The 27,982-nt window shown below is 38.8% G+C and overlaps 1 protein-coding gene across 7 annotated transcripts; it reads right to left on the reverse strand.

The window, feature by feature from the left end:
- On the reverse strand, nucleotides 584-27,922 carry LOC109235150. Of its 7 annotated transcripts, none has more exons than XM_019401125.1 (26): nucleotides 27,430-27,921; nucleotides 26,816-26,928; nucleotides 26,569-26,695; nucleotides 26,169-26,267; nucleotides 26,028-26,096; nucleotides 25,794-25,928; nucleotides 25,655-25,723; nucleotides 24,867-24,925; nucleotides 24,568-24,727; nucleotides 23,987-24,151; nucleotides 23,681-23,765; nucleotides 22,589-22,825; nucleotides 22,405-22,499; nucleotides 22,257-22,299; nucleotides 9,968-10,125; nucleotides 8,412-8,522; nucleotides 8,043-8,111; nucleotides 7,788-7,931; nucleotides 6,307-6,381; nucleotides 6,047-6,223; nucleotides 5,836-5,921; nucleotides 4,240-4,294; nucleotides 2,788-2,913; nucleotides 2,558-2,671; nucleotides 1,167-1,283; nucleotides 584-1,079 (listed from the first exon to the last, which is right to left on the reverse strand). In XM_019401125.1, the coding sequence occupies exons 1-26, from the start codon at nucleotides 27,544-27,546 to the stop codon at nucleotides 1,014-1,016; spliced, it is 2,871 nt and encodes a 956-aa protein (XP_019256670.1). In that variant the 5' UTR covers nucleotides 27,547-27,921; the 3' UTR covers nucleotides 584-1,013. The 7 variants fall into 7 exon arrangements, with proteins under 7 accessions (XP_019256670.1, XP_019256669.1, XP_019256671.1 ...); XM_019401124.1 differs by having other exon boundaries at nucleotides 22,405-22,505; XM_019401126.1 differs by lacking the exon at nucleotides 27,430-27,921 and having other exon boundaries at nucleotides 22,405-22,505; nucleotides 26,569-26,690; nucleotides 26,816-26,906.

Below are 27,982 nucleotides of genomic sequence, written 5' to 3' on the forward strand. Positions count from 1 at the left end.
CTTATGCCGGTAGAAGTTATGCTAGGATTAGTTATGCTGGGATTGTTGTTTATTCACTGTTTGGTATGTTGTATTAAGAATGACAATTGTATAATTTCTAAGAAGAAGGTATAAGTTATACCGGTGCTAATTACCCCACCCTCTATAAGGTATAAGTTAGTCCGGTGTTAAAATTAACACCGGGATAACTTATACCTAGTTTGCTAACCAAACAGAGTATTAAGGTGGTATTAAATTTTTATAACACCCTTAATACCTTCTTATACCTCATACCAAACGACCCCTAAGGGGTCACTTGGTAAGGTGTATAAGAATAGTACTGAATAGAGTGTATGAGTAATGTTGGGATTAGTAATGCTGGGTTTAGTTATGCCAGAATTATTTCTTATCAACTATTTGGTTTGGTTTATTAAAAATAGCATTTGCATAATTTTTTAAAAATTATTTTGTTTACAAAAATACCCTCCACATTCTTTGGAAAGGATTTGAAAGGGCAGTTTTGTCTTTATACATGCTTATCCATGTATTGAAAACAATGGTATTGCTAATACCATGATTTGCTATGCATAAGAACAGTCCTGAATATGGTGAATAATATAAGTATTAATTATACATAGGTTGAAAAACACTACCAAACAAGGGATTAATAATACCAAAGCTAATACATGTATTATTTTCCCTAATACATCCTACTAGACGACCCCTAAGAGTTGGCTGGAATCATACATGAAACCACACAGAGAAGCAGTAAGGACAGAAAAATATAGTTTTGATTAGAAAACTTCTGCAAGATTGACTACGAATGACTCACATTTCTTTGATCAGTTGCAGATTAGTATTTACAGATGTGGAGCCACACATCATACATTTCAGGGCATAAAATCGAAAGTCAATTAGAAGTAGATCAATCACCCGATAAAAATGTGACGATCACAAGAAGCTATGAGATTGTTCAAAGGAGCCAGTCACCGATGGTCAAGCATTAGCTTTGCTGAATCAACTCTATAACCCTTCTATTGCCTCTTCCTCTGGTAGAGTGAATAACCAACAAAAGCAGACATAAAAAATGTCCATAGAACCTGTGATTACATGATAGAATTTAAGCCAGAATTCAAACTTTTATGGTGAGAAAGGCAGTCAAGAAAACAAGAGAGAAATGGAAATACCGTATTGATCATTTGCCATCGTTCAAGCCTTTTAATTCTTGACTGCATGTCTTCAATTACACCATCCAATGGTGAAATCTCTCTACTGGGCGAGGACTCTGAAGATGAACTGCTTCCCTGCTTGCAATAAACAAAACACTAATCAATAAGAGGCTGACTAACCATTAGACTTGATATCATGCAGTAAGCTCGACCTAGATGTTATAACAGTGTGTCAACATTCCACAACGCTGAAGTAATATGTGGGTGAATTCGATCTACATACTATAACACTGTAGAAGTATACCATAATGTCATACTAGTATGTGTAGCTGAGGGAAATAGGTGGCATATCACATGAAGGCATATATGATTCATGAATCAATGGGAAGCACGCGAAAAAACTCCTTTACTGGATACTGTCAGCCATATGGCCTTCGCTATCAAAACTTGGTACTCCTGCAATTATGTTGTCTGTTTGGTACGACGGAAGATATTTTTTGAAAAATGTTCTCTGGAAGATGACTTTCCGGAAAACATTTTCCGCTGTTTGGTTTGATAGTTGAAAACATTTCCAAAGAAAATATTATGAAAGATCGATGATAAATTTAACAAACCGGAGAGTGTTTTGATGAATTCTTTTTTTTTTTTTTGAGATAGGTAAAGTTTTGATGAAATTAAGAGTTGAGATGTTGTGAAGGAAAACACTTTTCCTCATTTGTTGGAAAATGTGTTTCTTCTGACCAAAAATGTTTATTTCCATATTAAAAGAAAAAATTAACCAAGAAGGAACTTTATATAGTTTTAAAGGAAAAGGAGAAAAAAATAAAACAAAAGAAAACAAGAAAATGAAAACCTCATAGATGGCCTTGAAGAATTTCAAGCTTGGAGAAGAGAGAATTTCTAGTGCAAACCAATTTCAACAACCATTCTTCTTTAATTAGAAAAAACAATTTAAACAACCATGTCCAGACTCCAGACTAGCGTCCAAGTCAACCAGTGGGCTTTACCATCATTAATTGAACAGCCTAATCAAGTTTTCAGGTTGAAGGTAAAGCCAAAATCTTATATGTTTCCTATATTTGTATCAAATGCTAACTTGAGCCATTCTCAGATTTCAGTTGTACGGGTGAAAAATAACACAATGTTGAACAAAAATGTGCTCAGCAAACACATAAACAATGAGGAACTTGAAAGACAAACGATTGAAGTAAATATTGGCCTCAACCACTTCTATTTGGTTATCAAACTATAACAGGAAAGATAGAGCAGTAGATTATCATGTTGAAGCTCCCTTCTATATGCAAAACCAAGCATCAGCGTTTCCGAAGCTCCCTTCTACCTTCATCTCATATAAATATATCAATGATAACTACAAAACTAAGGTATGCCAGCCCACCAAATAAGATTACCTGAGATTGTATGTATTCCACAAGTTCTTGCAATCTTGCTGCCTGTTGGGAATGGATACCACTTGAACTTCTCTCCAATGCAGGCAACCTTTCTAAAACTATTTGAAGATAACTCTGTGAAGAAATTCAAAAAATGTAAGCTATCAGTTTGGACTGTTTCTGATGTAAGACAATTCTGATAGTAATAGTAATGTCAAATCGGAAGAAAAAAGGAAGATGAACGTCAAAACCTTGGTCGTATATGAACCATCTAATTTGAGCGTTGAACCAGCAGCTGCCACAACCTCTTTATTGACCCCTTTAATTTGTATGTAAGGGCTAGGCACATCTTGAAGATGATCAACCTCTATAAGAATCTAAAATGAAGAACCCTTTACTTCCTCGAAAGCAGGTCACATAAGAGGTAATGCATGAAAAAAGTGGAAACCTTAACATGTAATATCAACCACACATAAACTGAGGAGGTCGAGTGCAGCATACGAATAGGAAACAAAAATTATCAGGAATCAGATCCGAAGCACATTGGATAATAGGTAAAACAGATTCGTACCAACACCTAGGAAAACTACTGAAAACCTGCAGTGCAACTGAAAAGCCTCCTATCAGTAGTCACATAGGGATCATGACTGTATACTATATGCTACTTCCCTCTCTACTAGCAAATTGACAATGAGGTTGTATTGTCGGTGGAAAAATCTGGTGTTTTTATCTCTTTCACTTAACCACAAGCATCTTGATTTCTGCCCCCAACAAAATTTCTTCTGTGGGGCTATTTGTTCCTATTCCCCTATTAAAGAAATCCTTCTTGAGAGTTCCTTTTTGTGATAAATCTCTGAAACCTTCCACTTGTTCAATTACTGTTAATTCTTCCACTTGTTCAATTACTGTTAATTCTTTGATTCTACCAAGATCTTTTTCTTCCTCTCTTCTAATCTCCTAAAGTCCTCTTTGTTCCATCTTCTGAATGTACAGTCTTTCCTCCTTATGGTGACCATTTTGGTGTCACCACTCTTATTTCTTTTTGAATAAGGAGTAATATTGAGCAAATCTCAGTGACTGCTCTCCCGGAAAAGACTCTTTTGGGTGACCATTCCGGTGGCATCCGTGCTTCTTTTTGATGAACGTTCTAACAACATGCCAATTATTTGTGACAATTCCAAATGAGCAGTACCTTTTACCTGTGACTAATTTGCCTCTTCTCTGGTAACAGTTGCATTGGCAGCATACCGCTTTCCGGCAACATTTCATATTTCCAGTCATTTTTCTCTTTCAGTGACCAAATTTTTCTGCCGAAATCCCATCTATCATAATTTTGGCAAGATTCTAGTGAATCAAAACTTTGTCAATGACCTTCCGACATGCCTTCTATAAACCATTCCAGCAAGAATTTGTGTGTTGTTTCTGGATAAGTAAACTCAAGTTGATTCTCCACTTTAACTTTAAGGGACGAGTTAGAAGTAAAGAGCTTGTCTGTTATAATGGTTGAGTTAGCATCAAGTGTTATTATTAAGCCAGTTTTTCGTCAGTTTAAGATATGAATTGTATACCACACCTAGAAATAGGTGTCTTGCATTCCTTTTCTATTATTCCTCACAGATGATATAGATTACAATTCTAGTAATGTAGACAAGTCTTTAGCGTATCTCAGTATGATAAAAAAGTATCCAGAAAACTGAGAGTACCTTCCCATCTTGGTAGATATAAGCTGATGCTTCAATATATGCAACTGCTTGATACCTGAAATCAGAAATTATGAAGCATAAGAATTTGATTCAAAATATACTGACTAGGAAAGAACCTAGAAAAGATATAAATGCAGATGATGAGCCAAGTCACATATGAATTAGAGTTATGTTTACTAATACTTATGAGAAAGGATAGATATAATATGGAATAAGAAAGTGTTAAATGGAAAAGGAAAGGGTAGAAGCAGCGATAACAGAGACATTCAGTATTTCCATTAGGGTCATTTTGAGGAAAGTGTGCCTGGGTTTGTTATCCTTGTATCTTGTTTTTTTCTTGCTTTCTCGTTTTGCTTTTTTGAGGGGTTATCAAGTAGTAGGTTGCCCTCAGATTGTGTCCTATATGGGAAAGAAGTATTTTATTTACTTATCACCAAAGGAGGGAAAAAGGTTAGGACAAAGCTTAGCCCAGCTACTGGTGAGGAAAAGGTAGATTAATGCCCTGCATCCAGCAATTGTCCTTTGACGTCCAAAAACCAACTAAAGGGAAGAAGTTAAACCCATCAAACAGAAAAGACTTGGTATTTTCTGCAACATAGATCAGTCCAAGATGTTGTACTTGGCTTCTGAATCTTATTTTGCCCATACAAATGCATTTAACCAAGTCAGACTTCTAAAGAACTTCCCCACCCATTTTGGCCTTTACAACCATCGTCTTGCTGGTTCTTCCCTCATCTTCTCCATTAAAGTTGTTAGTAGCCCCAGAATAACTCATCCCTTCCATCCCCCTGCATTCTCTCTTCCTCCTCTTCAATGAAAACCATCGGAACTACCCAAACTGGGACATCAAACATAGTCTTTCTATTATGTAAAACTCTCCGTAGTCTTTCTATTATGTAAAGACTTGCCATTCTGGTTGTTACTTTCACTAGCAGGCATTCAACATCTTTTTTCTTTTCTTTTTTTTGACAACGGTAGGGATGGGCCAGCTTGCGTGCACCTCAACTATTCCCACCGGGGTACCTGCTAGCTCCCACCAGCACAGGTACCGGGTAACTCTGCCCATCAAAACTTAGGGAGATGAGAAGAAACCACCTAGTGTTTTTTGTCTTTGCTGAGACTTAAACTCTGCAGGTGTTCAACTTTTATAAGTGCCAGATATTGTCTAATATCCCCGCAATCCTTCCTTTCATTTTATCCTTTCATAACCATTATTTGTTTATAACAAGAAAACAAACTCAACATGCAGTACAGTAATCAACTATCCAAGACATGTCAAACTCAGAAGGATCTACAGAATCTATATAGAAGATGCAGTTTTTGTTCTCATACATAATTATTCAACTGTACATCCTTTAGTCTATTTCACGAACCTTGAGATCAATTCATACAAGACAGGCCAAGCATGCAATAGACAGCAGAGTATACACAAAAAACAGTTCTAATGCAATTGAATGGCATGAATTATTGATACAACAGAATCATACACATTATCTGCTGAAAGCAAATGAAATTATGAAGCGTGGAAATGAAAGGATGGACGATGCAAGAAATGGCCTAATAAAAACCAGCTCCATTGTCAAATACTCCACATACCCAAGATTAAGGAGGCCGGCGACAGTACTAATGCTGATATCGAAGTCCACTTTCGGCTGAATAATATAATTTCCTTCTCTTATAGGCTTCAGATGTAGCAGTAGAAAATATAAGCCAGTATGGTCAAGCATTTGCACAAAATTTTCCAAAAAAAGGAACTGTACAGCAAGTCCTTCGATAAATACATTTGTATGCATGTTAAATCACACACCTCGCGTATTAGCAATGCGAATCTTCCTTCACATATTCTGACTCTAATGCAATCACTCTCAGTTAACTGGCCATTGGCAGGTATTCCAGGAAGCCGCAAGTATATATCAATAAAATTCTGGACGGAACTACATATCTTGGTAGGGTCAAGAATTCTCAAAATATCTTGATATGCAACCTGTAAACAGTTTGCTAGTTAAAGCAGCAAAAGGAAAAGACTCGTTCTGAGTCCTACGTAGTAGCTTAAAGGAAGCAACTGACCTGTTTATTGCTTTTCAGCACAAACAATGAACTCTCAGGGGAGAGCACAGGATCAAAGTCGTTCCTGATTTTTAGCTGCAGAATGGTATTAAAAAGGCAGAGCACCATAAAAATTACTTTCTTTAATAAGTAAACAATTTTATTAGCAATTGGGGGAAACCCCGTAAATAAGCCATAGACCAAAAAGAAGAGAACCTACATCAAAATATGGTTCTCAAAAAAAGAGCCCAAATCTTCTATACAAACAGGGACCTCATGGGTACACCAAAAAGAAACTAGAAACAAAAGACTACTTTGCAATTTTACAAAATCTTGTTCCACTCCTTCAAATGCTCTCCTATTTCTCTCATTCCAAACAACTCACATGATTGTAAGGGGGCAATATTCGATGCCCTTGGACTTCTTCCCCTTCCGTGAGTCCAACTATGCAATGCCTCCTTTACTGTGCCCGACATCACCCATTGCATACCAAACAAATTAAGGACCACCCTCTATAACCAATTATCTATTTGACAATGCAATAGGAGATGATCTACATCTTCGCCCGCGCTTTTGCACATGAAACACCAACATACATAGGTGATCCTCCTCATTCTCAAATTTTCTGCTATCAAAATCACTCCCCTTGCTGCCAATCACGCGAAGAAACAAACCTTTCTTGGTGACCTGGGAATCTAAATAGAGTAACGATGGAAGATACATTCCTCTCTCCCTAACAATCTCTAATAATAAGATTTAATAGTGAGTAACCCATCTCTACTCTCGCCATCTCCATACGCCTCACAATATCTCAACCAAGTGATGGAAGAAGGTTCCTCCTGAATCTCAAATCCTAATGAACTTCCCCCTTCCTTGTGAGACTTACGGATTTGTTGGACTGTCATCTCTGTTTGGCAAGATACTCTATATAAGTTAGGGAAGGCTTCACTAAACTCGTTCTTCCGCACCACTTATGCGCCCAAAAACTGACTCCGTGTTCATCCCCAACCCTGAAAGAAATATGTATACTCCTCCATAAGCCACACCCAAACGGTGTTGTGATATTTCTAGTCCTCCATCCCCCTTCCATAATACTATACTTTTCCGCAACCAACCCCATCCAAAGTGCATTCTCCTCCACCCCAAACCACCATAAATATTACTAGCAATTTGCTAATAACAGATAATGGGATTTCTATTGCCACTTTATGTTAAAAGCAGTTTTAAGTTGCACGATATTGTACAAAGCTTGTCTCATGCACTGCTACTTGTTACAAAATATCAGGCGATTTGCACCATGAAGTAATTACATAAACTTCCACATAGTAAATATGCAAAATGAACATTACCAAGAGATGACAACAATTACTTAAAATTTCTAGTAGCGAATTCTGCTTGATTTAGAAGATCACTAAATTCTAAAGCCCAATCTAAATTTAAACTATCTAGTGAAAACTATATAGGAAATACGAAAAGTAAACAGATTTCCAGAATAGACTAACATGTGCATGAACAAGATGTGGTTCAATGTACTGCTGGAACATTGGAAACACTGTTGTCATAATTTCATTTTGGGACATAAAGCAGCCAACTCTACTTTTGTCTCTTTGAACTCGAGAAAGAAGATGTGAATGAACACCTCCAACCTGTTCCAAAACAGGCAATTAAATCATTGGTGATAAATTTCTTACCTAAATACTTTGACAAACGAAGTGAAGCAAATTCAAGATAATCATATATAACATCATCATACTTACAACAGCAATCCACAAATTCAGTGATTTTCTGATGTCAGGGTGCAAAGCATAAACACCTTCAAAGATAACCTAGTCAAATTAAGCAGACCTTACTCAGCTTCTCTAATTACTGTAGAAGATTAAACAGCAAAAAGCAATAGCTATACCAACAATAAACTTCACAGCTTTTGGAAAGAAATCAATTGTGTCTTCATTTTACTTACCTAATTAAACATACATCGTCTCTTTTCTTATTTATATCGTGCAAAACTTACTCAGTAAAAGCAAGAAAATCCGCACACACCACTCCTCATTCCTTTGTCATGTCTTTTTCTTTTTGTGCGTGCGTGCGTGTGTGTGGGAGGGGGGGGGGGGGGTTAATAGTCATACCACTCCACATTCTTCAGAAACTTCAAGCTCCTTGAAGCCACTACGAGCGCCTGTTTCAAGGTCAAAGATAGGTACTTTCGTTCTTCGGCAATTTCTGATGTCACTGATATTCTACAAATGACAAACAGATTCAGGAACAGAGAAACGTGGCTGGGGAAGGAAAAGCATACAGGAATAGCACAAGCTATGCCAAATACAAGTAGTCCAAAGTTATAACCCCAAAAGTAAGACTTCCAATATAGATGCAGATTTTCAGATACTGCAATAGACTCACAGGTTTACACCAAAGAGTAAATTGGAAACCATCGTATAAGACAAGCACTACAACTACAAGAACATGCTAACTTGACAGTTCATTCTTTATTCTCAAGTTACATACACATTACCATAGCTGAGGCGGACTCATCTCAATGAATGTTAGGGTCTTTTTTGAAAGTAATACATTCTTGGCCTTTTGACTAAGATCAAGTGTAGTATCTGCTCTTATCATTTCTTTTTTTAAATAAGTAAAAAAAAATTTCCAATGTAACTTGAACCTGCAAAGGATTTTATAAAGCGAATAACAAAACACAAGCTTCCTGGAAGGACTGGACAATCTCAGTGCAGAAGTTAATTTCAGAGACAGTAGAAACTAGAAAGTAGGTCTTGCTAAGAAACTAAATTTGGCCTTCGGTATTGGATCTATCACAAAGACAACCAAATGAAAGTCTTGATTTTGACGAACTTCTGTATACCAAATAAAAGCTCTCATAAACTGGGAAAAAATAAGAAAGATATGTTTATAACTAAGACAACTATGAATCTCATTTATCTACTTCAAAAAAAAAAAAAAACTAAGACAACTATGAATCCTGATCCCCTAACAAATCCCCCTTAAAAGCATATTGTAGAGGATGTAACGGTCATACATTGTCTTCATTAACATATGGGAAAGAGAAATAGACATGTTATTTAAGTGAGAACCCGCAGCAAGCAATGTAAGAGTGGATAAGAAGTTAAAGTTTCCCAACCCAATGATCACCAAGAAAAATCAAAGTGTAGCACCGTAAACCACTTCTACCAATATAAGGATCAACTTAATGGCAGATGAAAGCATTGGTTATTGTTTACTTCTATAACTAGTTTAATAAAATTTATTGAGCAGCCACGAAAACTTCCCTAAGGATTTTCTACAGTCCCACTTGTTCTGAAGTGAGATATAAGAGGAAAGCAAAGACTATGAAATGAAATAATTAATTTTAAGAAAAGTATGTGATTCAATTCCAAACTCTAAAAGGTGTATAACAATGAAATAAACGTTCAGGTAAACTCTCTCTCCTTTTTTTCTCTTATTCTGTGCAAGTAGTTAGCATCCACAATGACATTTCCCAGAGCAAAAAGCTAAGACTTGAATTTCCTATCACAGTTAATCAATCTATTTGAAGGACTTTGCTGGGAAAAAAAGAGAAGGAACAAAAAGGACTCTGCTGGTAACCTTATTTACCTTCAATAACAAACTAGGCTGCAGTTTCAAGAAAAGAGTACAGAGCAGAAGAGAAGAAAGGATGATTTTGTACCTTTGACAGCAAACCGAGATCAAGAGAGCTAAAATCATCATATTTAAAGTCCTTTACATGTTCAGACTTGTAATAGCTTTCAAGGGAAACAACTTCGCAGCCAACAATATTTGCCATCTTACGAGCCAAACTCGTTTTTCCAGATCCACTCGGACCTCCTATAGTGGCAACAAAAGCGGGAAGGGGGAGGGGGGTTAAATAAGATGCTAATCAATTCAAAATATCTTGATTTTTTTTATTTAAGATACCTAATGACAATTAGGACTGAAAATATCATCTCTCAACAGTTATTCTTAACCAAAGGATCCATTTGCATTATAGCAAAACTATAGTTACCAGGAATAAGCAGTGTTAGTTTGATAGTTAAATAGTAGTAAATAACCCTAATCCAAAATGTATTAGGAGTAGGACATGTATTATATATATATATATAGGGCTCAATGTAACATTGTAAACATTAATCAATAATATTTTCTCCCGTGCATTCTCACATGGTATCATACCATTGGTGAGATAATTATCGTTATGCGTCATTCCAACGACATCCGGGAAGAAATCAGTCGTCACCGTGCAATTTTCCTCAATCTGAGTTTCAGTGGGGTTTGTGCAAATTCCAACACCACCACAAGGTTCTCCTGTCACCGGCGACCAAACCTTAGTGAAGATCTCCGACAGAATATTTCACACGCCGTCACGCGCCTCCGTCAGTTAGGGTTCCGGCGAGAGTGTCACCTCACGCGCCGGCGCGTGAGGTAGTTTTCTGGCATCTTTCAAGTTCGATTTTTCTACTGGACTGGTCGCCCGCCTCTTCCGACTCGACCCATCAAGATTTTGTGGTTTCTCAATTACCGGAAAAGTGTTTTCCGGCAAGAGGCTGTTTTCGGTCAGATTCCGAGGAAGTTTCTTCAGGATAGTGTCCTCTCCTCACAAATTCAAGCCTACCCATCCAATTTAAATCAAATTCCGACCACTTTTATATTTTTCCGGTGTGAACAATAATTTCCAGAAAATTTCTACTTTTTCCGGTGCAATATTATAATGGCATTCATACCTGAAGCCTTTAACTCACAATCCGTTGGATTAATTGCAATGAATCCAATCCAGATGGTTTCTTTACCGGATTATGTTGAGTTCCTTCAGTACAAAGCACGTAAACAGACATCTTCAGGACTAGCCTCCGTTGTTCCAACAGATAGTAGCATGACTTGTGTCTCCCAATCTTCAACTTCTGAGTCTTGGGTCATTGAATCAAGTGCATCTGATCATATTTCTGGTAACAAATCTCTTTTCACTAGTATTTCATATTCTCAATCTCTTCCAACAGTCACAATGGCCAATGGGTCTCAAGCCATGGTAACTGCAATAGGTCAACAAGTCCACTTTCTTCCTTACCTTCAGACTCCGTTCTTTATGTTCCTGGTAGTCCTTTTGATCTCATAGCCGTTAGTCGCTTAGCCAAATCCCTTAAATCTGTTGTTTTATATCTTGATCACCTTTTTTTATACAGGAACGCAGTACAGGGCGGATCATTGGTACCAGACGTATATCAGATAGACTTTATTACCTTATCCTTGCAAAATCGCAAGGACTCGCATCTTGTCTTCCTCCAATAACTTGTCCCGTTACTGATTCACGAGATTTATTACATAAACGGTTAGGACATTCCAGTTTGTCAAAACTTCGGAAAATGGTACCTGGCTTATCTCACTTGTCCACTCTAGAGTGTGAGTCTGTCAGCTCGGTAAGCATACCCGCTCCCATTTCCCGCGGCGTCTTGATAATCGAGTAGAGTCACCTTTTACTTTAGTCCATTCAGATGTTTGGGGTCCTAGTCGGGTCAGTTCTACCTTGGGATTCCGCTACTTTGTCAGTTTCATTGATGATTATTCTAGGTGCACTTGGATAATTTTGATGAAAAATCGATCTGAGTTGTTTTCTATTTTTCAGACCTTCCACGCTGAAATTCAGAATCAATTTGGGGTTTCTATCCGCACATTTTGTAGTGATAATGCCCTAGAGTATTTGTCTTCCCCATTTCAGCGGTTTATGAACTCACATGGGATTATTTATCAAACATCTTGTCCGTACACATCCCAGCAAAATGGGATAGCTGAAAGAAAGAATAGATATCTTATTGAAATTGCTCGTACCCTACTCATACAATCTCATGTTCCGCTGCGGTTTTTTTTTTTTTGGGGGGGGGGGGGGGTAGGGGGGGTAGTGCAGTTCTTACATCTTGTTATCTTATTAATCGTATGCCATCTTCAGCTATCCAAAATCAAGTTCCATTCTCTGTACTGTTTCCCCACTTACCTTTGTCCTCTCTTCCACCCCGTGTCTTTGGGAGTATGTGCTTTGTTCATGACCTTACTCCAGGAAAAGATAAGTTAGCTCCCCGTGCTCTTAAATGCATATTTCTGGGTTACTCAAGAACGCAAAAGAGACATCGATGTTATTCTCCTGACCTTCAGCGATTTCTTATGTCTGCTGATTTTACTTTCTTTGAAACCCAATCATACTTCACCGGTCCAGTTAATCACTTAGATATTTCTGAGGTGTTACCCATTCCTTCTTTTGGAGATTCAGTCCATATCTCCCATTCACCTTCCTCCGTAGCTCCACCGCCTACAGTTCCTGTTGCAGCTCCACCACCTATAGCTCCAGTGTCAACACCGAGTCCAGTGCTACCACCTAGTCCAGTGCCACCAACTATATCCCCAGTGCCACCACCTAGTCCTGTTCCACCAACTATAGCTCCAATGCCACCACCTAGTCAAGTTCAACCTTCTACAGCTCCACCACTCCTGACTTATCATCATCGTCCGCCCCCAGCATCAGGCCCAGCTGATTCACGTCCTGCACCTGACCCTGCTAATAATGCGGACTTGTCTCCTCTTAATCAACCGATTGCACTACGAAAGGGTATACGGTCCACACTTAATCCTAATCCTCATTATATCGGTTTAAGTAACCATCATCTCTCATCATCCCATTGTGCATTTGTGTCATCTCTGTCCTCTGTTTCCATTTCTAAGTCTACAGGTGAAGCACTGTTTCATCCCGGATGGCGACAGCTATGATTGACGAGATGGCTGCTTTACATATTAGTGGTACTTGGGAGCATGTTCCTCTTCCTTCGGGTAAATCGATTGTTGGTTGTTGTTGGGTGTATGCAGTCAAAGTTGGTCCAGATGGCCAGGTTGATCGACTTAAGGCTGTCTTGTTGCCAAAGAATATACTCAGATATTTGGACTCGATTATAGTGATACTTTCTCTCCCGTGGCTAAAATTGCATCAGTCCGCCTTTTTCTATCCATGGTTGAACAGCAGCCATTGGCCTCTCTATCAGTTAGACATTAAGAATGCTTTTCTTCACGGAGACCTTGAGGATGAGGTTTATATGGAGCAACCACCTGGTTTTGTTGCTCAGGGGGAGTCTAGTGGCCTTGTATGTCAGTTGCGTCGGTCCCTCTATGGTCTAAAGCAGTCTCCTCGAGCCTGGTTTGGTAAGTTCAGCACAGTTATTCAGGAGTTTGGCATGACTCGTAGTGAAGCTGATCACTCTGTATTTTATCGACATTCAGCTTCAAATCTCTGTATTTATCTGGTCGTTTATGTTGACGATATTGTTATTACCGGCAATGATCATGATGGTATTAGTAAGTTGAAGCAACATCTCTTTCAGCACTTTCAGACTAAGGATCTGGGCAAATTAAAGTATTTCCTGGGTATTGAGGTCGCTCGGTCTAGCTCAGGTATTGTGATCTCAAACGGAAGTATGCCTTAAATATTCTTGAAGAGACAGGAATGACAGGTTGTAGACCTGTTGACACTCCGATGGATCCGAATTCTAAACTTCTGCCAGGACAGGGGGAGCCTCTTAGCGATCCTGCAAGATATAGGCAGTTGGTTGGTAAATTAAATTACCTCACAGTGACTAGACCTGACATTTCCTTTCTTGTGAGTGTTGTGAGTCAATTTATGAATTCTCCCTGTGATAGTCACTGGGATGCAGTTGTCCGCATTCTTCGGTATATAAAATCAGCTCCAGGCAAAGGCTTATTGTTTGAGGATCGAGGCCATGAGCAGATCGTTGGGTACTCAGATGCTGATTGGGTAGGATCACCTTCTGATAGACGTTCTACGTCTGGATATTGTGTCTTAGTAGGAGGAAATTTGGTGTCTTGGAAGAGCAAGAAACAGTATGTGGTTGCTCGGTCTAGTGCAGAAGCAGAATATCGAGCAATGGCTATTGAGCTTGTTAGTTTCATTGTGTAAATAGTAGTAGATAACCCTAATCCCATATGTATTAGGATTATATAGGGCTCAGTGTATCATTGTCCTAACACATCAATAATATATTTTCTCCCGTGCTTTCTCACATGGTATCAGAGCAACCGTGAGAAATTTATCGTTGTGCGTCATTCCAGCGATATCTGGGAAGAAAGAACTCAGTCACCGTGCAATTTTCCGGTGACCTAAGTGACTATTTGCGTCAAAGTCACTAATTATCAGTGTTGTGCAAAATCCAACACCACCAAAAGGTCACCAAGAGAGATCCTACCAAACCCCAGAAAAGTTCACCTGAAAACACTCATCCACGCGCCCCCACGCGCCCTCCGGAGCTCTGCCGCCGGCGGCGCGTCTGTCCCACGCGCCGGCGCGTAAAAGGGCTGTTCCGGCCAGAATTTCAAAAACTTTCTTTTGGACAGTGTAATCGTCTTGTTTTTCCGATCCTACCCATCAAGTTTACATCAGATTCCGACGACTTTTTTATTTTCCGGCGAGCTACAGTGTTTCCGGTGAACAGTAACAGTGAAAACAGTGATTTCCAAACAATTTTCTGACCTTTTCCGGCGTGAACATTATAATGTCATTCTTAGAAGCCTTAGACTCACAATTCGTCGGATCGAATGCATTAAACCCAATCCAGATGGTTTCTTTACCGGATTATATTGAGTTCCTTCAGTACAAAGCACGTAAACAGACATCTTCAGGATTAACCTCCGTTGTTCCAACAAATAGTAGCATGACTGGTGTCTCCCAATCTTCACCTTCTGAGTCTTGGGTCATTGATTCAGGTGCATCTGATCATATTTCTGGTAACAAATCTCTTTTCACTAGTATCTCATATTCTGAATCTCTTCCAACAGTCACAATGGCCAATGGGTCTCAAGCCATGGCAACTGCAATAGGTCAAGCAAGTCCACTTCCTTCCTTACCTTTAGACTCAGTTCTTTATGTTCCTGGTAGTCCTTTTAATCTCATAGCCGTTAGTCGCTTAGCCAAATCACTTAAATCTGTTGTTCTATTTCTTGATGACCTTGTTTTTATACAGGAACGCAGTACAGGGCGGATCATTGGTACCGGACGTGAATCAGATGGACTTTATTACCTTATCCTTGCAAAATCACATGGACTCGCATCTTGTCTTCCTCCAATAACTTCTCTCGTTACTGATTCACCAGATTTATTACATAAACGGTTAGGACATCCCAGTTTGTCAAAACTTCAGAAAATGGTACCTGGCTTATCTCACTTGTCCACTCTAGAATGTGAGTCGTGTCAGCTCGGTAAGCATACCCGCTCCCATTTCCCCCGACGTCTTGACAATCGAGCAGAGTCACCTTTTACTTTAGTCCATTCAGATGTTTGGGGTCCTAGTCGGGTTAGCTCTACCTTAGGATTCCGCTACTTTGTCAGTTTCATTGATGATTATTCCAGGTGCACTTGGATATTTTTGATGAAACACCGATCTGAGTTGTTTTCTATTTTCCAGACCTTCCATGCTGAAATTCAAAATCAATTTGGGGTTTCTATCCGCACATTTCGTAGTGATAATGCACTAGAGTGTTTGTCTTCCCGGTTTCAGCAATTTATGAACTCCCATGGGATTATTCATCAAACATCTTGTCCGTACATATCCCAACAAAATGGGGTAGCTGAAAGAAAGAATAGACATCTTATTGAAACTGCTCGTACCCTACTCATACAATCTCATATTCCGCTGCGTTTTTGGGGGGATGCAGTTCTTACATCTTGTTATCTTATTAATCGTATGCCATCTACAGCTATCCAAAATCAAGTTCCATTCTCTGTCCTGTTTCCCCACTTACCTTTGTTCTCTCTTCCACCCCGTGTCTTTGGGAGTACGTGTTTTGTTCATGACCTTACTCCAGGAAAAGATAAGTTAGCTCCCCGTGCTCTTAAGTGCATATTTCTGGGTTACTCGAGAACGCAAAAGGGATATCGATGTTATTCTCCTGACCTTCATCGATTTCTTATGTCTGCTGATGTTACCTTCTTTGAAACCCAATCATACTTCACAGGTCCAGTTAATCACTTAGATATTTCTGAGGTGCTACCTGTTCCTTCTTTTGGGGATTCAGTCCCTATCTCCCATTCATCTTCCTCCATAGCTCCACCGCCTACAGTTCCAGTTCCAGTGCCACCACCTATAGCTCCAGTATCTAACTATATCCCTAGTGCCACCACCTAGTCCAGTTCCACCAACTCTAGCTCCAGTGCCACCACCTAGTCGAGTTCAACCGTCTACAGCTCCACCACTCCTGACTTATCATCGTCGTCCGCCCCCAGCATCAGGCCCAGCTGATTCACGTCTTGCACCTGACCCTGCTAATACTGCGGACTTGTCTCCTCTTAATCAACCGATTGCACTACGAAAAGGTATACGGTCCACAGTTAATCCTAATCCTCATTATATCGGTTTAAGTTACCATCGTCTCTCATCATCCCATTGTGCATTTGTGTCATCTTTGTCCTCTGTTTCCATTCTTAAGTCTACAGGTGAAGCACCGTCTCATCCCGGATGGCGACAGGCTATGATTGACGAGATGCCTGCTTTACATACGAGTGGTACTTAGGAGTTTGTTCCTCTTCCTTCAGGTAAATCGACTGTTGGTTGTCGTTTGGTGTATGCAGTCAAAGTTGGTCCAGATGGCCAGGTTGATCGACTTAAGGCTCGTCTTGTTGCCAAAGGATATACTCAGATATTTGGACTTGATTACAGTGATACTTTCTCTCCCGTGGCTAAAATTGCATCAGTCCGTCTTTTTCTATCCATGGCTGCTGTTCTCCATTGGCTTCTCTATCAGTTGGACATTAAGAATGATTTTCTTCACGGTGACCTTGAGGATGAGGTTTATATGGAGCAACCACCTGGTTTTGTTGCTCAGGGGGAGTCTAGTGGCCTTGTATGTCGGTTGCGCCGATCCCTCTATGGTCTAAAGCAGTCTCCTCGAGCTTGGTTTGGTAAGTTCAGCACAGTTATTCAGGAGTTTGGCATGACTCGTAGTGAAGCTGATCACTCTGTATTTTATCGACATTCCGCTTCAAATCTCTGTATTTATCTGGTCGTTTATGTTGACGATATTGTTATTACCGGCGATGATCAGGATGGTATTAGTAAGTTGAAGTAACATCTCTTTCAGCATTTTCAGACTAAGGATCTGGGCAGATTAAAATATTTTTTGGGTATTGAGGTCGCTCAGTCTAGCTCAGGTATTGTGATCTCACAACGGAAGTATGCCTTAGATATTCTTGAGCGAAACAGAGAATGACAGGTTGTAGACCTGTTGACACTCCGATGGATCCGAATTCTAAACTTCTGCCAGGACAGGGGGAGCCTCTTAGCGATCCTGCAAGATATAGGCGGTTGGTGGTAAATTAAATACCTCACAGTGACTAGACCTGACATTTCCTTTCCTGTGAGTGTTGTGAGTCAGTTTATGGATTCTCCATGTGATAGTCATTGGGATGCTGTTGTTCGCATTCTTCGGTTATATAAAATCAGCTCCAGGCAAAAGGCTTATTGTTTGAAGATCGAGGCCATGAGCAGATCGTTGGATACTCAGATGCCAATTGGGCAGGATCACCTTCTGATAGACGTTTTACGTCTGGATATTGTGTCTTAGTAGGAGGAAAATTTGGTGTCTTGGAAGAGCAAGAAACAGAATGTGGTTGCTCGGTCTAGTGCAGAAGCAGAATATCGAGCAATGCTATGGCCACGTGTGAGCTAATTTGGATCAAACAGTTGCTCAAGGAGCTAAAATTTGGTGAGATTAGTCAGATGGGACTTGTGTGTGATAATCAAGCTGCTTTCATATTGCGTCAAATCCAGTGTTCCATGAGAGAACAAAACACATCGAGATTGACTGTCACTTCGTTTGAGAAAAGATACTCTCAGGAGATATTTGCTACAAAAATTTGTAAAGCCAAATGATCAGCTTGCTGATATTTTCACAAGTCCTCACTGGTCCTCGTATTAGTTATATATGTAACAAGCTCGGTACATATGATTTATATGCACCAGCTTGAAGGGGAGTGTTAGTTTATTATGTAAATTAGTAGTAGAATACCCACTAATCCCATGTATTAGGAGTAGACATGTATTGTGTATATATAGGGCTCAGTGTATCATTGTCTTAACACATCAATAATATATTTTCTCCCGTGCTTTCTCACAGAGCTAATTTGGATAAAACAGTTGCTCAAAGAGTTGAAATTTGGTGAGATTAGTCAGATTGGACTTGTGTGTGATAAATCAAGCTGCTCTTCATATTGCGTCAAATCCTGTGTTCCATGAGAGAACTAAACACATCGAGATTGACTGTCACTTTGTTAGAGAAAAGATACTCCCGAGAGAGCTTGCTACAAAATTTGTGAAGTCGAATGATCAGCTTGCTGATATTTTCACCAAGTCCCTCACTGGTCCTCGTATTAGTTATATATGTAACAAGCTCGGTACATATTAGTTATATGCATCAGCTTGAGGGGAGTGTAAGTTTGATAGTAGTAGTAAATAACTCTAATCCTATATGTATTAGGAGTAGGACATGTATTATATATATATATATATATATATATATATATAGGGCTCATTGTAACATTGTAAACATTAATCAACAATATTTTCTCCCGTGCATTCTCACAAGCAGGAAACAATTACCATCATAGTCAAATTTTATTGTTTAAAAACTGTACTTTTCAGGAGCAAACTAAAGCATTGATATTTTTAATTAGGGAAAGGAGGCATTTTTTCACTTGGTTACTAGCAAAGGAGGCAGTTCTGACCCAGGATAATCTCATAAAGAGAGGGATCCCACTGTGCTCTAGGTGAATGTAGCATGTTTGAAAGATTTTAATCACCTTGGACAGTTAGCCATCTATTTTTACACTGCAGAATTACAGATGAACTATGGAAGATATTTATTAATCTCAGAGGTATCTCATGGACAATGCTCTCTAAGATTACTGAAGTGCTTACTAGTTGGGATGAAGCTGGAACTGGAGTTGGAAATAGAGATAGATGGAGGACTGTCCCCGCATGTACATGGCGGACAATCTGGAAGGAGAGGAACTCTAGATGTTTTGAAGACAGTAGCAATTCAGTACAGAAGATCAAACTGAATTGTGTGCTTCTTTTTTATTTTTGGCGTAAACAGAAGTGGCCATAAGATATTGTATCAATCTTAGAAGTTTTAGAATAGTGCTGAGATTGCAGATAGTCTTTCCTTTTGTTCTCTTGTAAATATGGTTTCAGTACAACCTATGTACTGTTATATATTAATACACACAAATGTTACCATCTCAAAAAAAATTAGGGAAAAGAAGCATGTTATCGCCTTTGGTTTCTGAAATTAGTACCTCCTTGTGGTATGGAAATAAGCTATGAGCCCCCTTGTGGTATTGAAAATAATCTGTTCCTCGGTTTATATATAAACATTAAACCCCATTTTAATCCAACAACTAAGATAAAAGCCCTAATACCCTCCAAAAGCAATTCTCTTCAATTTGAGAAAGGCAACACTTGATTTTCTTTTCCAAATCATATTATTCCACCTTGTAAATTTTTACATAGATTGATGATGATTATGGAAATAGAATGTGTGGGGAGCAACGAATCGAGGTTATTCTGAGAATTGGATGTGAAGAAAGTTCATGACCATTTTAATGGGAACTTCTTGTAATTGTACCTGTTTTTTTATGACAGTGGTGTTCGTATCAACTTGCACGCACCTCGACTATTTCATCTGGTACTTGGTAAAGGCATCAAGTAACTCTACCCACCAAAGCTTAGACAGATTGGATAGAACCACCAAGCATTTTTTGCCGATTTGAACCTGAGACTTTATGGTTCTCCTAGAAGTCCTAACTTCTACATAAGAGTAACTAACTCTTATACTAGAATGCATCCTCTGGAATACAAAGAAATCATTACCTTCTAAAGAAATATATGGGTTTCAGGAAAAGACGAAGAAAGTCAATTTTCAATGAATCTCTACAATAAGATATTTCATTACGGTCAATGAAACTCCATTCTCATTCTTTGGTAGCAAAAGCTGAATTAGGCTGGGAGATCCCCTCCATCTACTTCTTTTCTTATTTGTGATAGAAGCTTTTAGTAATATTTCTGGAGAAGGCCATGGCACAAGGAAATATCGCGACTTCATAGTAGATAAGAATAGTAATGAGATATTCGTATCCCTTTTTTTTGGTAACTCTGGTGCTCAGGCCAGCTTGCGTCCACCTCGACTATTCCACCCCTCCCATAAGCACGGCTGCGGGAGAACTTTGCCCACCAATGCATAGGCAAATGGGATGAAATGACCAAGCATTCTTTGTTTTTATTGGGATTTGAACCCTGATCTCCGATGTTTTCACCCAGTTCAATTACCGGTAAGTCACACCCTTGGATGCAATATTGAGACCTTTATATCACATCTCATGTCCGCAAGTGACATGTTGATTTTTTGTGAGCCACAGACGAGACATATTCATTTCCTATTACCGGTGTTGTATGAGGAAGTGTTTAAGTTGCGAGTCAACGTGAGAAAATCTAAGATCATTCCCATTGAAGAGGTGCATAATGTTCATGAGCTTATAATGGCTTGTGGTTGTAACATTGTGCGGAATATGCAATGATGCTGGACTTTTAGCACCCTTTCTTTGAGAAAGCTGAGAAAATACCAAAAGGATGAACGAAAAAGAATTTGCTAAATGATGGAAAGGTCGAGGGTACAAAACAAAGTAAAAGAAATATCACTTGCAGGGAGGCGAAGCTGACGAGCCCAACGGGAACTAGAGAACAGTGCCATTCGCAAATTAACCACATTCAACCAAGCCTTTCGGGCAAGCGGTTGTCGAGATATGTGAATGCAGAAGAAGCACTATGAGTAAGGTGATGCATGCTAAATGTTGTAAGCACCAGTGGTTTTCAAATGACTTTACAACCTCATATGGAGTAGTGCTGAGGGAACTATGAGGGGTATGAAGGAGTTCTCTAGAGTCGCTGGGTTTACAGTCCAAACCGGCAATCAAATGTGATTCTGGTTAGATTAACTATGCAGATGCTCAACAATAATGAAGAAACTCCCAAGTCCCAACTTATTCACTATAACAGGCAATAAGCATGCTACAGTTGCCAAAATGCCCAGGGGGAAGGAAAAGAGTGTCTTGAGAAATTATACTACTAGGAAACCCATTTAATGATATTTTCCCTAGAGAGGATAAACAGCTACATGTAGTTCAGGATGTAGTTCAGGATAAAGAATGATATGAAAAAGGACATGTAGCAAAAATATTTCCGCGAGTCATATAAGAGTTTCGTGCTCAATGAAGGTAATTCGAGTCCAAGACAGAAGACTAACACACACAAGAAAGTTGTGTTCTTTACATGGTGCGTAATGAAGGATGTGATCCTTACAGCTGATAAATTGAGGATGATGCAAGAAATTGTAGTAAGTTGGTGTTGCACGATGTATGGGAGGATGTGGACCACCTGACAATTTTGCAGCAGATTTAAGGGCCTCAGAATATTCCATGTTTAATTTAGCCTAAGTACCATTAAAACAACTATGGGAGTTGTGGCCAGTTGATGCATGGAGTTGCCAGACATAAGAATTAAGGGCATATGAGACATTTTCAATGAGGTGTTAGAGGAAAAAATTGCGACATGCATGTGATTGGTTAGACGGATATACCACATGATTTTTAAAACTACAAGGAGGTTGCTAACCTATTCAATCATAGGGAGGCATAGGGAGGTAAAACGGAAGTTCCAAAAGCTGTATAGGGTTAATGACAGCTTCCCCCCTATTAAGTATCACTAACAAGCATTTTTGAACTGCATAACATCCTTAGTCCTTAAAGAAAAATTTCTTAGTGGCAACAGTTTTTGATAATTAAAGAAAAAGGTTACTTCATAAGATGAATATCAGTACATATTTTGGGGGAGGGGGAGGAGAGAGAGCTTTGTTGTTCATTGTACCAATTCCAACTATAACTGGAAGACCCTTGTTCTCCAGTAAAGCCTGCAAAAAAACAGTAATGAAGCTAAGCTTCTGTTTGTGACAAGAACGAGCAGATTCTCAGATTTCGAAAAAAAATGCAAAAATGGCTAATCACATAATCTGAACCTGGATTGCTTGAACAGAAAGAAGTAATCCTCTGTCCAAATCATATGAATCAGGCATAGGAGCAAGCTGCAGGACATCCCTGGAAGAAGTAGGATCTGTTGCTGTTTTATGAGCAGAATTGAAACAAATGGACAACTGATGACGACATGTAGATCACTGCTTGTTCCCAGTAAGACAAACATACCAGTAACAGAGCCATGAGCAAGTGCTGGATCCAGTGAGACAAAATGCCATGTTGCTAAGACAGGTTCCATTTTGGACTTTGTGGGGGAACGCGTCCAAGGCTGAGATAAATCTTCTAGCCGGTTGACCAAGTTTGAACTGACACGAAGCGGCTTTGGAGCTGTGATGCTCTCTTGGTTGCTAGCTAAAACAGCATTAGGCTGATTAGATAACGGTGGTGTATTCAGACGTGGTACACCTGCAAGTGAAAAATAATTTTATCAGAACGCAAATATCTGATTGTTGAAATCACATCAACATGAATTTTGTACAAGCGTCTCACAGTCATCGTAAAGTTAGTGAAGAACCTATGAAGGTGAATTTTTCCCATGTTTTAACTTTGTGGATCCTAGGAATGATAATTGAGCAACACGCGTTAGCCCTATCCATGATATTGTAGCCTGTGATAATATCAGGAACGCTAGCTTTTCAGAATTTGCTTCTACTAGCCAATTGTTGCAATGAATTCTCCTTTTTCACCATTTTCTCTTGTGCTACTAACCACCCCCTCCCTCCCTGAGAGAAATATAAATTTTCTACCGCTGCACAGACTTGCCAAGGGATAGTAGAGAATACATGTCATCACCCCCTCCTTCGCAACAAGAGTCATGCCACTCACTTTCTCTGGTTGCAAAAGGTAGGGTTCTAAAAACACATTCCATCTATGAAGTAAATATCAAAGAGCTCTTGATGCCATCATAAGCATGCAAGGCATTCCCTCACCCACCATTAATTTGCTAAGATAATCCCTTAAAAAATGAACATATGTAGCTTGTCAATTTGCCATTGCAAATGAAAACTAGCCAGAACCCAAAACTAAGAAATCCCTGTCTATACATAAAATCAATAGCTTAACCACCATAATCAAACTCAAGAATCTTTTATAAATTCATAAGCACTTTGGACACGGATTAAACTCTCTCAGCAGTAAGTTGGATTCATTACTATAACTGACCAAGAGTTCAAACAATTAAACTTTCAACTGATAAATCAATGGCTACTCAAACCAGTGGGAGAAACAAAAAAACAATGAAAACTACATCCAAGAGACAACCTTTCCTCTCCAGAATCATCTCTAGATATGATGTAGTAATCCAAGGTCCATTAATACCCATCCTTGATGCTTCAGCTCCAACCATCTACAAAAAGGAGATGTCACCAAATAAACATGGAACCAGATAGACTAGCACAACCAGCAATAGGTTAAAAATAATATTTTGATACAGACTTCATGCCATTGTCCAGAATTAACAAGATGAAAAATGACATATAGAAGATAGCGTGAAGACAAAGAAGAATACAATGGGTTAACCATCCTAGAAGCAAGAACTTGAGAGAACAAGATAAAAATAGTACATACTTTCCGATTTATTCCCCTCAAAACCAGATATGTCTCGCCAAGAGTGTCGATTGTTTCCAATGAAATTGAGAAACTGCCCTCAATAACTGATGTTGATGCCCTTTTGTAACTTACTACTACATTGTATCCCAAAGCCAGCAATCCACCCAGGGTCATCCGTCCAACCTACAAAAAATTTAATATGGTAAGAGGAAAAAGAGTGACATATGCTTTTAGGTCACACACAGAGAGAATTACGCCAAGAAACAATGGTATGAAATATTAAGGCGACTAACGAACCTAGATCAGCAGTCTAAACTTCGGTAAGAAATTCTGATACAGAGTACTGCGCGATATTAGGAATTTCGGTAATTATCCTTAGTCTAAAGTTCCTTTATTTCATGTAATCTAAGATTTCTTTATTTTATGTACCCTAACATCCTACAACAAACAAACAAAAAAAAACACTCTTACATGTTCACCACTCAATTCAATAATATCTAGATAGAGCATAACCAATATAGATGATTTGTATAACAAATCTTAACTAGTTTAAAATAGAGAAATAGTTCACTAATTGAATATCAAAAGAAACCAGTTACCTCAAATTCAGCTTTGGGCCGAATTATGAAATTTTTGTCAACAATCCGTTGATCACCCAACGAGAGATAGTATCTGATACCCGATTGGCGCACCTTAATCCAATCATTAATGCGTGCTTCTTCACTGGCAGATGGTGGTCTTAGGTACATCTCAATAAAACTATGAATAAAGCTCCAGAAAGTCAGCTGTGACCATCACTTACAAAGAAAAATACAAGCACGATGGAGGAAATAATTGACAGAATTTACTATGGCAATAATGCCATAGTGCTAGGAAGAATCTAGAGTCTAGAACTCACTTGTCGACTTGTGCTTCCTTTCCATGGAATACATGAGATGCATGTTCATCTTCTAATTGCTGCATTAGGGGAATTAATTCGGAGCCTGACTTATGTTTCTTATACGAATAACACGCCAATATATAAAGGTAGAGTACTCTGAAGAACCATGACAAGTAGAAAGAATTCAAAAAGAAACCTTTCTTGGATTACACCATCAAACAAGGGATACACTTGTTCATGTTAAAGTACAGATCGCTGAATGATTCTAAGCAGCACACACCTTTATTTGGAGATAGCATTCTCCCAAACTGGGGGTTTATTATACAAACAAAACTCTGCCTCCTGAGTTGTCAGATTAATCCCCTAAGTCGGATAGGTCATACATTTAACAAGTGACTAACTTGGTGTCAATAAAAGTTCTAAAAGGCCATATGTAGCCAAAAAAGCTATTTATTCTCAGGAAGATGCCTATTAACTCCACACATATCTGAGAATGATCAAATGTATAATCTACTCAAAAAACCCTGTGCACATCCCAGGTAAACAACACAAATCAGCTCAGGTAAAAGTAGTCTTATCAGTTTATCACTGGAGAGGATAAAACTAGCATCCAACACCTGCTTCATTAAGAAATTGCAAATTGTTTCAGGCAAGCAACACTAAATGCACAAACGTCTACAATCATGTCAACATGACAATTCATATTAAGGTAGTGTGGACTAGACAATTTATCACATGAAAGTAAAAACTCATACCATTAGATTCCATGGAGTAACATTTAGAAATTACCACTGAATCTTACACACCTCACTTTTGCACTTGAGCTTGTAGATTGGCTCTCTAAATGATGACACAAAACTGTTGTTAATTCTGATCTGCAAAAATATAGGGAATCAAGAGTAAGATTTTGGAATACAAATTAGCATGGGAGACTTCAAATTTTACCTGAGCATGATGAAGGTCTGGTTCAATATGCTTCCTAAACAGAGGGAAAATACTGTCGATTAGGGAATCCAGCGGGCAAGATTCTCCTATATCGTACTGAACTTTAGAAAGAAGACTGAAGTGAACCCCACCAACCTAAGTGACAGGCACAAAGTATACTATATTTGTATGAGTCAAATAGAAGTAATCGCACCACGGTTAAACAGATTGAATTGTGAAAAATAGAAATTTTACCACAGCAACCCGTATATCTAGCAAAGACCGTAGTCTTGCATGCAAAGCATAAGCACCATCAACTATTACCTATAGAAACGATGATCATTAAAACATAGATACAAAAAAGGACCATGGGAAACAAATAGTAAGCATTCTCACCACTCCTGATGAGCTACTTTTTATTGCTTTAGTTCCAATGCGTCTTCGTCCTTGGAAATCAAACACTGGGATAAATGTATCGCGACCATTTATCAGGTCCTACCCAAACAGAAACGAACTTTAAGTGAACAAATAAAGGACCACATCACAGATTTAAAGAGATTATACTGTTCTAACATTATTAGGCCAATTGAACAATTTCTTCAGGAAACTAACATACTCGAAGGCTGTTAGCACAGAAATGTACAGACAGCTGACTTTAACAAAAATCCTATCATCCTAAACCACAAAAAAAGTAAAACTATTTTTGGACCTCAGAGCAAAGAGCTTTAAACATTTAATCCTACATCAGTTAAATTCATCTTAATAGATAAAGATGGAAAATGGAAAAACACTTTACCTCGAGATTCTTGACAAGAAGATCAAAGTCTATTAAATCCATATCATTTCCATCATCGACTCCAGTGCGATAATTCTCCATCGACACAACAATACAACCAATCACAGATGCTACTTTCTCTGCTAAGCTTCAGAAACAATGAATTCACATAAGCCAAGCAAAGTAGCTAATTAGCAATAGAAAAAGCTCCACTCAGAATCTACCATTCTCAATGACATGCAAACAGAGGACTGTAAACGAAGCTTACCTCGTTTTACCTGATCCACTTGGGCCACCAATTCCAACAGTTACCACACCCTCTTTCTTAGAACGAAGTTCTTGAACAGATTTTACCAACAAGTAATAGCCATGATCAAAGGACTGCAAAATTGCAAAAAGATAACCATTTCTATGTCATTGAGACTAAACATACCACAAATTCCAAACTGCAGTATCCAAAAAAGGCAGTGTGCTATGCTCCCGCTATGTGCGGACTCTGGGAAGGGCCGGACCACAAGGGTCTATTGTATGCAGCCTTACCATGCATTTCTGCAAGAGGCTATTTTCACGGCTTGAACGTGTGACCTCCTGGTCACATAGCAACAAATTTACCAGTTACGCCAAGGCTGTTGGCTCCGCTTAAACTGCGATATTCAAGTGGAAAAAATCTCCTTTATATCATGATTTTCGAATACCAAAATATACTGAATTAAAATGGAAGAATCAACAGATTGGAAACTATACAGCTCTAAACTACCAACGTATTTCCATAATTTTATATACATGGACACCCTTCTGCACATTTTACTCATTTGATGACAAGGGTCCAAGCTTATCAGCATAGAAATGAATGAAAAGAGGAAAAGGGAGGAAAAAGTATACCACGTGAAGAGGAAGGGATTGAAGAATGGAAGGGGAAGACGAGGAAGTGGAAGGCTGCTGTTGGTAGTAATCGCGACCTCCTTCTTGAAACACTCGCTGCACCACATCATCATCCATAACCCCAGAACTTAATTTGCACCTTTCAAGATGCAAATTTTTTTTCCTGCGGAAAAATATAAAGACGCAATTTTTTCCTTTTGGGGGCAAATTTCAAGGCTTCAAATTCAATTTTCGTGGATGGTATTGTAAAACCCTGATTGCAAAATCAATTAAGATTGAAGAAAGGGGAAAAGGATCTTGTTGATCACTTTGTGGGTTTGCTTTGTACAGTAGGTAACAGTAGGGACGTAGTGCTAGTTTGTTGTAAGCTGTATGAACGTTCAATTCTCAAGTCTTCTATGTATGCGTGTCCATTACAGAGTTTTGGTGTACAAGACTCCCCCGCTTGTGTTTTTTGCTTGCACAAATGGGGATTCAGCATTTCAAGAAAATGAAAGTTATTGCTGCATATTACCCTTCTGAATAATTTGGTATTTTCTCAAATAAAAAGAAA

This window comes from Nicotiana attenuata, chromosome 12 (genome assembly GCF_001879085.1).
Source record: "Nicotiana attenuata strain UT chromosome 12, NIATTr2, whole genome shotgun sequence".
NCBI classification, from domain to species: Eukaryota; Viridiplantae; Streptophyta; class Magnoliopsida; order Solanales; family Solanaceae; genus Nicotiana; species Nicotiana attenuata.